This window comes from Coregonus clupeaformis, chromosome 34 (assembly GCF_020615455.1).
Source record: "Coregonus clupeaformis isolate EN_2021a chromosome 34, ASM2061545v1, whole genome shotgun sequence".
NCBI lineage: Eukaryota > Metazoa > Chordata > Actinopteri > Salmoniformes > Salmonidae > Coregonus > Coregonus clupeaformis.
In genome coordinates, this window is record NC_059225.1 from 22,520,138 (window position 1) to 22,532,740 (window position 12,603).

At 49.2% G+C, this 12,603-nt stretch overlaps 1 protein-coding gene across 1 annotated transcript in view; it reads right to left on the reverse strand.

Annotated features, from left to right (window-relative positions):
* Positions 1–12,603, reverse strand: part of LOC121549547 (zinc finger E-box-binding homeobox 1) — a 72,317-nt gene that overhangs the window by 5,584 nt on the left and 54,130 nt on the right. Inside the window, exons 3-8 of the mRNA XM_041861346.2 lie at positions 10,274–10,432; positions 8,863–9,065; positions 7,918–8,023; positions 7,084–7,514; positions 6,480–6,826; positions 5,423–6,398 (exon numbers count right to left, since the gene is read on the reverse strand). Coding sequence (XP_041717280.2) covers positions 5,423–6,398; positions 6,480–6,826; positions 7,084–7,514; positions 7,918–8,023; positions 8,863–9,065; positions 10,274–10,432 — 2,222 coding nt within the window. The remainder of the gene's footprint in view (positions 1–5,422; positions 6,399–6,479; positions 6,827–7,083; positions 7,515–7,917; positions 8,024–8,862; positions 9,066–10,273; positions 10,433–12,603) is intronic.

Consider the following 12,603-nt stretch of genomic DNA (forward strand, 5'->3'; position numbering starts at 1 on the left):
GGGGGTGTCATCCTTCTGGAATTGACGGGAGAGGGCGTCTGGCTTGGTGTTGCGTGATCCAGGCCGGTATGACAGAGTGAAATTAAACCTGGTGAAGAACAGGGCCCAGCGGGACTGCCTGGAGTTCAACCGTTTGGCCGTGCGGATGTACTCCAAGTTCTTATGATCGGTCCAAACGAAATGGAATGGTGGACCCCTCCAGCCAGTGACGCCACTCCTCCAAGGCAAGCTTCACAGCCAGCAGCTCACGGTTCCCCTATGTCGTAATTGCACTCAGAGGGGGACAACCGACGTGAGAAAAAGGCACAGGGATGGAGCTTCCTATCCTCCGCAGCCCACTGAGAAATCACAGCACCAACTCCCACATCCGAGGCGTCCCACCTCCACAATGAATTGCCGGTCCACATCAGGCATCTGGAGGATGGGAGCGGAGGTGAACCCTCACCTTGAGGGTACTGAAGGCTTTGTCGGCTGCTGGGGTCCAGGTGAAGGGGTTGCTTGGTGCTGGTTAGAGCAGTGAGAGGGGCAGCAACGGTACTGTAGTTCCGGATAAACTTCCTATAGAAGTTAGCAAACCCCAGAAACTGTTGCAGCTTCTTTCTGTTCTCCGGAACTGGCCACGAAGTGACTGCTGATACTTTGGCAGGATCCATTTGGATACTTCCTTCTGCCACTATGTACCCCAGGAAGGCCACTGTCTTGACGTGAAACTCACATTTCTCTGCCTTGGCGTAGAGGGAATTCTCCAGAAGACGATGAAGGACTTGCTGGACATGGCGGGTGTGTTCAGACAGGTTTCTGGAGTAAATTAAGATGTCATCCAGGTAAACGAAGACAAACTTGTTTAACATGTCCCGCAGTACATCATTCACTAGAGCCTGGAACACAGCAGGAGACATTGGTGAGGCCAAAAGGCATAACCAGATACTCGTAGTGGCCTGTTGGTGTATTGAATGCGGTTTTCCATTCATCTCCCTCCCCGGATCCGCACTAGGTGGTAAGCGTTTCTGAGATCCAACTTGGTAAAAACAGTGGCTCCCTGGAGCAACTCAAAAGCAGAGGTGAGCAGAGGCAGAGGGTAACGGTTTTTCACTGTGATGTCGTTGAGTCCCCTGTAGTCGATGCAGGGGCGAAGAGATCCGTCCTTCTTCCCCACAAAGAAGAAGCCAGCACCAGCAGGAGATGAAGATGAACGGATTAATCCTGCGGACAGAGAGCCATTGATGTAGTCCTCCATGGACTTTCTTTCAGGAGCAGACAACGAATAAAGACGACCCCTTGGAGGAGCTGTTCCAGGGAGGAGGTCGATGGCACAGTCGCTACGGTCGGTGAGGGGGCAGAGATGTGGCTCTTGCTTTGTTAAACACCTCTCTGAGACCATGGTAGCATTCTGGGACATTGGAGAGGTCCGGATCGGAGTTAGTAGGTACTGGCCGAGGGTAGTGCGGCAGCAAGCAGGCAGGTTCGGTGGCAGTCCTCTCCCCACTCCCTGATCACCCCGGTCACCCAGTCGAGCTGAGGGTTGTGCCGGGCGGAGCCATGGGTAACCCAGGATGAGGGGGTTGGCCTGGAGAGGGGAGCAGGTGAAACTGGATAGTTTCTTGATGGTTTCCGGACAGACCCATCGAGACCCGGGGGCCGTGACATGAGTGACCGATCCGAGTAAGTGTCCGTCCAGTGCCCGGGCAGGAATAGGAGGTGTCAAACGGAGGTTCTCCAGTCCCAGTTGGCGTGCCAGCTTGACGTCCATTATGTTGGCTTCGGCGCCAGAATCCACCAGAGCAGCCAGGGTGTGAGTTGAGTCAGAGAGGCGGAGGTGAACTTGCAGCAGGGGTTTGCGGTCGGAGGACTGGATGGTCATTGAACTCGACCGGACTCCCCCTACGCCCGGTGAGCTTCGCCCTTTAAAGGGCAGGTTACCACACGATGTCCATCACCTCCACAATAGAGGCAGAGGTTTGAGGTGAAGCGGCGCTGGCGCTCTGCAGGAGTGAGGGAGGCTCGCCCAATCTCCATAGGCTCAGACTGATCAAGCTGACCTGGGTGAGTGGCAGTAGATGACAGGAGCCCAGTCGGATCTCTCCGAATGCCGGTAGTAGGTGGACCTTGGCGCCCCCTCTCACGACTTGACGGGTCTGTATCCTTCTGTCGATCCTGACAGTCAGTGCAGATGGCTTCATCAAGAGTGGAAGGCAGTTCATGGGAGACCAACTTCGTCCTTGATATAGTCAGCCAAACTATGGAAGAACGCGTCCACCAACGGTGGTGTGTTCCAAGAACTTCGTCTAGCCAGGATTCGGAAGTCGATGGAATGGTCTGCGACTGTACGTCTGCCTTGTCGAATACTGAACAGTTCACGAGACGCCTCTGCGGTGGGTGAATCCAGGTCAAACACCTTCAGCATCTCCTCAGCAAACAGGTCGAAGGTTGCACATGCGGGGTTTGACGTTCGAACTCTGCTGTTCCCCAGAGTCGAGCTCGGCCCCGTCAGGTGAGTGATGGCATACCCAACTTTAGCCCCCTCCGTGGCGAAGGTCCTTGGCTGCAAGGAGAACTGAAGTCGGCAGCTAGTCAGGAATGGCCGGACCTGGGTTGAATCGCCGTTGAACCGCTCGGGGTTTCCAATCTTGGGTTCCGAGCAGCGGCTGCAATGACCGGGGCAGGTAACTCGGGGGCTGGGCTGGTGGGCAGACTGGCTGGGGTACAGGTTGGTGAGGAGTTGAATGAGCATGGCGAGTTGTTGTTGCTGCTGCTGGAACTGCTGCTCATGCTCATCGGTTTCCATGTCGGGGAAAGTGTGCGCTGAGTCCATAATGGTCAGATCGTACTGTCACGATTCAGACAGACGACCAGAGGACCACAATTGCGTCACACCAGAAAGTTTATTAAACTTAAGGGAAAAGGGAAGTAGGGGAGTGAATGAAGGCTCCAGGGTAACAGGGATCCCGTCCAATGCGCTGGGTCTGTGCCCCCCAGTGGCAGCGATGCGTCCTATGACAGTAAGAACTGATATATAATACCTATACGTACAGTGAGGGTTTTTAACAAGGCATGCCTTATGCCAGTCCACTTAACAGGAAAGCATAATACAACAACAAAAAATCAATGGTGAGACAGGAGGCTGGGCCTTTAAACAGATTCCTACTGATCAATAGGTCTCTACAGTAAGTGGTGAGACAGGAGGCTGGGCCTTTAAACAGATTCCTACTGATCAATAGGTCTCTACAGTAAGTGGTGAGACAGGAGGCTGGGCCTTTAAACAGATTCCTACTGATCAATAGGTCTCTACAGTAAGTGGTGAGACAGGAGGCTGGGCCTTTAAACAGATTCCTACTGATCAATAGGTCTCTACAGTAAGTGGTGAGACAGGAGGCTGGGCCTTTAAACAGATTCCTACTGATCAATAGGTCTCTACAGTAAGTGGTGAGACAGGAGGCTGGGCCTTTAAACAGATTCCTACTGATCAATAGGTCTCTACAGTAAGTGGTGAGACAGGAGGCTGGGCCTTTAAACAGATTCCTACTGATCAATAGGTCTCTACAGTAAGTGGTGAGACAGGAGGCTGGGCCTTTAAACAGATTCCTACTGATCAATAGGTCTCTACAGTAAGTGGTGAGACAGGAGGCTGGGCCTTTAAACAGACTCCTACTGATCAATAGGTCTCTACAGTAAGTGGTGAGACAGGAGGCTGGGCCTTTAAACAGACTCCTACTGATCAATAGGTCTCTACAGTAAGTGGTGCCTCATGTCTTCTGGCTGGGTGACAGCAGCAGCTCAGTGCTGGGCTGGGGGAGTGATGGCATTTCTATCCATCATTATGGCTCATTTAGTGTCCTGGCTCTTACTTCTAATACTGCTGCATTAGAGTTTTTGGGCAGAATTCAGAATGGCACTTTCTGTATATAATGTATCTGGGATTTTTCCTCTGTTGTATATCTGCATGTTCGACATTTTAAAAACATTTTGACACTAATACTTTTAGTCATTTCACATTTTGAACATTCACAAAATCATGAGCTGCAATAAATGTGTTGGCAGTACACTATAGCTTGAAACCCCACTTGATTTTCTTCCACCTCTCTCTCTGTCTTTCACCCAAGAGCGAGGGAAGAGAGGAGCGCTAGATCTCCTCCCTTGAGTCCTCCTGTCCACCTTTAACCCTCCTCCTCCCAGCGTTCATCACAGGAGACACAGACAGCGGTGCCAAAATACCACCGCCTCCACCCAGAGCTACAGGAGAGAAACTCATTCAGCTGAGACTGAGGGGAGCTCCCATATCTCCAGCTCAATAGGTGGAGCTTAACCTTCTCATTATGGCTTAACTGCAGTGGGCCAGATCCAAGAGAACTGAAGCACTAAAGGGGCTATAGATGCTGAAGTGTTGAGGATGGGATCTGTCCTAGGCCTTGTTGTTTTACTCAAAGCAGATGAGACACAGGTAGAATGAGATATAGGATGAAGGATTATACTGAGAACTTCCTATTCTTCCCGTACCTCCTCCCTCACTAAACATGAGCCAAGTCAGTCAGAGAGGAAAAAACAGCAACATACCAGAGGAGAGACTAAGCAAGAAAACATGATTCTCAGTAATGCACATGCAATACCAATCATGCTAGACTGTTTTCATGTAATTTCTCTCTATCCGGCAAACAAATTCCCATAGTACACTCTTAGAAAAAAAGGTGCTATGTAGAACCTAAAAGGGTTCTTCGGCTGTCCCCATAGGAGAACCCTTTGAAGAACCCGTTTTGGTTCCAGGTAGGACCCTTTTGGTTCCAGGTAGAACCCTTTTGAGTTCCATGGAACCCAAAAGAGTTCTACCAAAAGAGTTCTACCCGGAACCAAAAAGGGTTCTCTTATGGGGACAGCCGAAGTGACCTTTTGGAACCCTTTTTTCTAAGAGTGTACTCCAATCCAGAAATCGACATAGTTAAGGCCATACACACACAGCAGATGCTTTTCTTGCAATTGACTTGAAAAGAGCATCTGCTAGGCCTTTGTTAATGACCAAAATGTAAATGTAAACTGTGCTGTTGCTTTGTCCTTGGGGGTCCAGGCTGGGTTCACCGGAGGCTGGTGAGGGGAGGACAGCTCATAACAATGGCTGGAATGGAGTAAACGGAACGGTATCAAGCACATGGAAACGCTGTGTTTGATAAGTAAAGTAAGTAAGTAGCCTTGCACGAGCCTTGGCTTGTGCGAGCCAGAATGGCTCATAGGAGCAAGAGCCTATCTCCTGTTTCTGTAACGTGAGGCTGTGTTTGATACCGTTCCAATTATTCCATTCCAGCCTATTTGAGCCCATCCTCCCCAATTAAGGTGCCACCTCCCGCCTGTGGCTGGGTTACTGAAAAGCATATTGTGACAACTGTTGCTGTGAAAAAGGGCTATATAAGTACATTTGATTGATTGATTAACCAACCTTGATGCCGTTGATCTGCAGTGTGGTCTTCTCCTGTGTCTCTGTCCCTGCAGGGCTGCTGGCTGTAGCTGTAGTGGTATAGGTGTAGGCCAGCTGTGGGATGAGGATAGTCTGGTTGTTACTGGTGGTAACCGCCCGGAGACAGGGCATGCCTGCACGGCCCTGGTCAGTGATGGCATAAATGGTCCCGCTGGGCAGCTGAGTGGTCATGATACTGATGGGGTTGGCACTTTGTGGGCTGGCGGTGTACAGGGACACAGGTTGGCTAGTCACCTGGTGGCCGGCGATCAGAAGTTCTTTCTTGGTTGTGCAAGTCTTCGTCAAGTTCAGGGGTTCGTCCTGATGGGAGTAAACAGTGGCGTGGTAGGTGGCGGCGGCTGCGGCCTCCTCTCGGGTGGGCTTTGGTAGAGACAGGTCCAGAGGGCCATCAGTGCTGTCCGATGAGGAGGGTTTGGCTGGGACGGGCCCCCCGGCAGTCAGGTTTAGTGGTGTGGGGGAGGCCGGGGAGCGCATGGAGCCGTTAACCTCAGCCGGAGTGGCCTCGGCTGGGCTGGACTGCATCATGGTGGGACCCTCTGTGTTCTGCTCTGGTCTTACCTTAGGGGACACAACTGTGGCCCCAGGACTCTCAGACAAGGGTCCCTCTTCCTCAGACGGAGGGGTCGGAGCCCCTAGTGAGACCTGACTTATCTGCATCTTGTCGAACCACTTCTTGACCACGTCGGTGGGCAGGCTGACTGAGTCTGAGATCTTGCTGACCTCCTCCTTGGTGGGCTCAGCGTTTAAGGCGAAGTAGGCCTTAAGGAGGGACAGGAGGTTCTTGGGCTGGTTCCCGACCCCCTCGGACAGTACCGACTCTGATTTGTCCCCATTGATCCTGAGGCCTGAGGCTTTCTTACAGTGCTCGAGTGCGTGGAACGAGTCCAGACCGCCGGGGCAGTTGTCACAGAGCAGGCAGGTCTTAGTGGTCTCCTCTCCCTCCCCATCCCCCTCCCCCTCCCCCCCCTCCTCCTCGTTTTCCTCTTCCATCTTCTCTTCTTTGCTCCTGGGGGGCCTGTTGAGTGTCAGGTCCTCTGGGAGTCTCTGCTGGGCCTTGCTGCAGGGCTCTATGGCAGCCTCGGCCTGGGGCTGAGCCCGGGGCTGGCCTGGCATTGTAGGCAGGGTCTGAGGTTCCTTCTTCTGGTTCTGGGCAGTAAGCTGGGTCTGGAGCTGGGTCTGGGTCTGGCTGGGGTCCAGGCTGTAGTTGATGATGATCTTGGTGGCGTTGCCGTCCTGGCCGATGATGGGCAGACTGATGGCTGAGATGAGCTGCTGGTGAGGAACACCCGTCGCCCCTGTGCCGGTCCCTGCTGCCTTGGTGTTGTTCTCCAACATCTGTCTGATCATGTTCCCGTCCACTGCCACCTTCAAGATAAAGATGATAATGGTTTGTTCATTGTTCAACAAATCATTGTACAAATAGCAACAAGCAGCTCATTACAAGTAATTCATGAATTGTAAATTGTATTTGAACTGATGATGCAGACAATTACATTGATGGAAGCTACAATCTATGTGCAATATTAAAGCTGATCTACCCCCTAAAAAAAGTTGCATTTGAACTACAATGAAATGATTAAATACGGAGTACTATTTAGTCCTATTACAAGTTTACAAATCACCTTCAAGATGTTCTGCAGGTCTGCCAGGTTGATGCTGATAGGAGATACCAGACCCATGGTGGGGAGCATCACTGCCTGCACTGCACCCTGCAGGGGGGCTGCCGCACCCCCGTTTAACACCCCTCCTCCATGACCGTTCACTCCCGTCGTTGCTGGAGTCACCGCCATGGCCTTGTACTCATAGTCCACTGGCTCACTCTTGATCTGATTGAGGGGTAGTTGCTCCTGGAAGGGTTTGTCCCAGATCTGTGTGGAGGAGGGTGAGGCGGGCATGGCTGGGGACGGGCATTGGGAGGCCTTGGCGCCGGGCCGGGGGCGGCCGTTGACTGCTGAGATCACGCTGATGCACTTCTTACTGCTGATGTGGGAACTGTAGGAGCCCGAGTGGGAGAAACGCTTCTTACAGTTGGAGCACTCGTATGGCTTCTCTCCTGTAGAGACAGACGGCCATTCACAGACACACACATGACCTCCATTAGGAACAGAGCTAAATGAATAAACCTCCCGGGGAAAAAGGGTCTAATGCATTTCAATGATGCTTAAAGGCTGAGGTAATGGCACCATTGGGAAATACTCTCTAGTTGTTGGCCAGAACCGCCAAAAGAAACACAATTATGTCACATTAGGATGCCGCACAATGCTCTGAAACACAATCAAGGACACATAAAAAGTTACTAAACATAAATATTTGTTTGATGGAGGCAGAAACATCTGTATGGATGGTGTGGCCAATAGAAACTCACTTCTACAATTACCCCAAACTTTTTTCCACATAATAAAACACACACGTGCACATACACACACACACGTGCACACACTGAGGGGTCCACTCACCGCTGTGGATGCGTAGGTGCTCCTTCAGGTGGTGCTTGTACTTAAATGCTTTTTCACATTCGGTGCAGTTGAATTTTCGGTTGACCCCCGACTGCGTCACGTGCCTCTGTCAGACAAAGGGAGAGAGGGGGAGGGGGAGGGGATGGTCAGTTCACTTCAGTCACACACTCATGAAAACAGGCACTTTGTACTACTTTCAATTCATGAAACAACCACTTTAAACAATGGCTAAAAACAATGGTTAAATACCAGGATATTAAATTCATCATGGATGTGATCAACACTGAGCACATGCCATGTGCCTACTTAACCCACTTCCTGGGTTTTGGACACGAAGTTCACATCACATTACCTTTTATCTACACTCTTAGAAAAAGGGTTCCAAAAGGGTTCTTCGGCTGTCCCCATAGGATAACCCTTTTTGGTTCCAGGTAGAACACTTTTGAGTTCCATGTAGAACCTTCTGTAGAAAGGGTTCGACATGGAACACAGAATGGCACATGGCATGTGCTCATTGTTGATCACATCCATGATGAATTTAATATCCTGGTATTTAACCATTGTTTTTAGCCAAAAAGGGTTCTTCAAAGGGTTCTACTATGGGGACAGCTGAAAAACCCATTTAGGTTCTAGATAGCACCTTTTTTTCTAAGAGTGTACACTGGTCAAAAAAATCCTGTTGTTTTTTCGGTAACATAATGGCAGCCAGTTACCTGTAAGTTACTGTAAAAAATTATGTTACCGTAAGTTTCTTTGGAATTTACGGTAACATACTGTACTTAAAAAAAAAAAAAACATAACTTACAGGTAACTGGCTGCCAGTAAGTTACTGTAAAAACAACAGGTTTTTTTTAGTGTACAAAATCTTTACTACACACTACGCAGTGCTGTAGCTAGTAGTTGACAAACTATAAGTGTTATGTATAGGGTTGTGTCTATAGGTACCTGGTCTCTACCAGCTTTGTGGGCCGTCATGTGTCTCTCCAGCTGTGTGCGGTAGGCAAAAGTGTAGCTGCAGTGGGAGCAGCTGAAGTTGTCCTCGCTCTTCTCGTGGCGCAGCTTGATGTGCTCCTTCAGGGACGTGTAGCGCTTGTAGCCGCGTGAGCAGTAGGGACAGGTGAGGAGCTGGGAGAATGCATCCGGAGTGCCTGGTGGGGGGAGTAGAGAGACGGGGAGGGAGGGAGCATGAGAGTGGGTGTGGGTGTGGAGACGTCTGTAGACTAATCAGAGGGTCAATAGAGAGTAAGGGTTATTTGATGTGGTTGATTGACAGACGCTGTTTCACCCATTTCACCCAGTACTGACCGATCCTCTGTTAAGACTCACAGAGGGTCTATAAACACTAACTACATGACAGATGCTGCAACATACTCTCACCTGCTGGCTGGATACTGTTGGTTATTCATTAGTAACATAACAAGTGTCACAACACTTCTGCTCTCGGAGTTGGAAATGTGCAATCAACAGCACTAGTTTACATGAGTAACATGATTAGTGTATGTGTCTTTAAAATATTGGAATTCAAGGCCTATATCTTTTTTTTTTTAAACACCCATTGGTTTCAAATGAATGCCCAGACGTTGGATAAAAGCCTGCTGGAAACACAGTAGAACACGGTAAGGAGACATAATGCACACCTAGCTCCAGTTCCCCAGGGTTATTATGCTCCACTGGGTCCCACACAGGTAAAGTATTACCTGTTAACAGGTGATGTATTAAGCCTCCCTGCTGGCCAGGTGAACCTCTCAGGATGTGAACACACACAAATTATCTCTCTCTCACACACACATATACACACACACACACACATTATCACCCAGGTAGGTACTAGTGACTCATCACTCACACAGACGTGTTGCTGTTTGCTGTTTTTCCTCCTCTGGGGCTGACAGGTAGCAGCCAAAAGCCCTTAACCCATAAAGAGCCCAGTGTGTTTCCATTTACAGCAGCGAGAGAGTGTGTGTGTTAATGGGGGGGGTTAACACCTTTAGAGGAAGAGACGGAAGTCAGAACAACACAACAAGGTTTTGCCTGGAGGCATAAAACCTGCAGTCCCAGAGGTGGAGGTGTTGTGTGTAAAGTAGTGTAGTGTATTGTGTAGAGTCCACATTTGGGGGGTGGGGGTAGAAAAGTGTGAAGTCTTTTTTTGTGCACTGCTCTGCTGTGCTTTATTCAGACCTGGGACACTATGTGTGTGAGTGGAATCCTCTGGCTAATCAGTTAAATTATGTATCAATCAATTAACAGTGAGAAAATAATACTTCGGTCCTGTACAGCGCCAAACAGTGGAGAGTAGATGAACAGGTGAGGTGTGTGTGTGTGTGAGGTGTACAGGTGGTGTGAGTGTCGTACGTACCGTTCTCGTCATGTCCGCTGGCCTCGGGGGTCCCCTGGCGTGGCTCGTCCTCCGGAGCTTCTGGGTAAATGACGGCTGTGTCTCCCTGCTGCAGCATCTCTTCCACCAGAGCATCTGTCCTGCCATCGTCCTCCCCGTCTGAACCACACTCCTCCCTCACTGTAACACACAGAGACAGGCAACTGTTTACACAAGAACATGAGGAAATGACATCAAGGACCTCTCCATTGTTATAAAACATCACCATTGTAATACATCATCTTATCATGTTCCTTCTCTCTAAAAAATATGATGCTTAATTATAACTGTGACCTCCAACCAGATACACAGGTAAGTTAGTACATCTAATGCACCCACCAGAACCAACCAATCCCCATAGCTCCTAAAACCCCAGGCCTGGATCAACCTCTCTGGATAAGAAAGAACAACCTTCCCACTGTGGTGCCTAATATCCTAATACCCCAGTAAATTAGATCCGTTATCCGTTATCAGGGAGCATATTCTCTCCTCCGCATCACGTTAGCTGCCGTTGCCCCACTAATGAGGGCTAATTAAGGAGCTGTAGGGAGCAGCGTAACCTGAGGACACAGTTAGGAAACGTAAAAGCTTCCGTCTCTCTGCCTCACTTCCTGAAGCACGTACAGGAACAGAGTACAGTGTGTAAGCAGTTAAAACAACACAGAAATACACCTAGTATCATTACTATTATTAGTAGTAGTATTAGTAGTATTATTAACCCTTAGTTTACCAAGTAGGATGAAAGAGTGAAAACAAGGAGGGAGAGTTATTTTATCATGTTTTACCGAAGGAAGTGAGAGGACGATGATGAAACACCTAACAACAATGTTTACCTCCCTAAAGAGATAAAGCATTACGCAACATTTGTATTTACTGAGCAGATGTTGTAGGCTGGGGGAATTGAATTTTCCTGCTAGTTTCTTTAGTGTTGGTTTGAGGGTTGAGGTTGTTCTGTGAGTGTGAAGGGCTGTAAAGGTCTGACAGTGAGACCCAGCTGTGTGTTGCTGTGTCAGATGGGAGCAATGAGAACTTGTACACTCCATGACTCAGTAAGCCCGGCAGGCCCAGTAAATTCCAACAGCTTTCCTTCTGCAGGACCCAGCCCTCTCCTGACTCTCTCCTGTGCATTATAACAGCGATGAGACACGGTGAGAAATGGACGGTTCCACTACACGGAACACACAGAACACACATCCCCACGCCAACCACACGGTACACACACACAGTTACTGGTTACCATGGTGATTAAATACTTTCAGCGGAACCACCCCCATCCTGCTGCCTCACATCAAAGAATGGCGAGGAAGGAGAAGGAGAGAGAGTGAAAGGGAGTGTGAAAGAAAGAGAGTGGCCAACACAGTGTATGTATGAGGGAGAGAGAGAGAGAGAGAGAGAGAGAGAGAGAGAGAGAGAGAGAGAGAGAGAGAGAGAGAGAGAGAGAGAGAGCTCTAGCGCCAGGTGCTGAGAAAGTCAGATTGCAGGATTATATGCATCCTCAGTACAGAATGGAGGGATGGAGGGGGCAGAAACAGATGAGTGCCTCCTTACCCTCACATTAACCCACAGCTTTACTTCCCATGACCTCAGTGGAACCATCTCTCTCTCTCAACCATTCAGGAACGTCTTAACAGCTCTTCACTGAGATGGATTTTTAAGATTTCCACTTTCTTTTAATAACATGAAGCAGCTAAATAACAGCCTGTTTACACAATCACACGCGTTGCTTTTCCCCCCTGTATCTACAGTCCATTACCCTGGCCTGAAGTTACCTGATCCCTGCCTCACTCTGGGTCTCAGAATGATTTACATTTACATTTTAGTCATTTAGCAGACGCTCTTATCTAGAGCGACTTACAGTTAGTGAGTGCATAAATTTTTCATGTAATAGACTCCAACACCTCCAACACACACACCTACCCCGGGAGACTGTGTGTGTGAGGTAGGGTCACTCTGAAGGTCGGCACTGAGGGGTTACAGATCTCTGGTTGTTATGGTTAAGGCTGTCTCTCTAAATAACAGCTGAAGGCTACATGGTTCAAAGCCAGTCAGGAAGTCTATGAAAAGTCTCTGTGGCCAAACATCACTCTCAGACCGTTTGTGTTCTGACACATTGGACGTGAACGAACTGAAGCGCGAGTGGAAAACCTGGACAGGCTCTGGAGTTATCTGATGAGACGCTAAAGAAGATTCATTCTAAATTCATTTTGTTATACATACCGTTCAACATCCAGCGTCGATCCTTGATGTAAAAACCCTCTTTCCTTGTGCTTAAATAAAGAGTTAAATCCTAGCTTACAGCAGTATCCCATGTT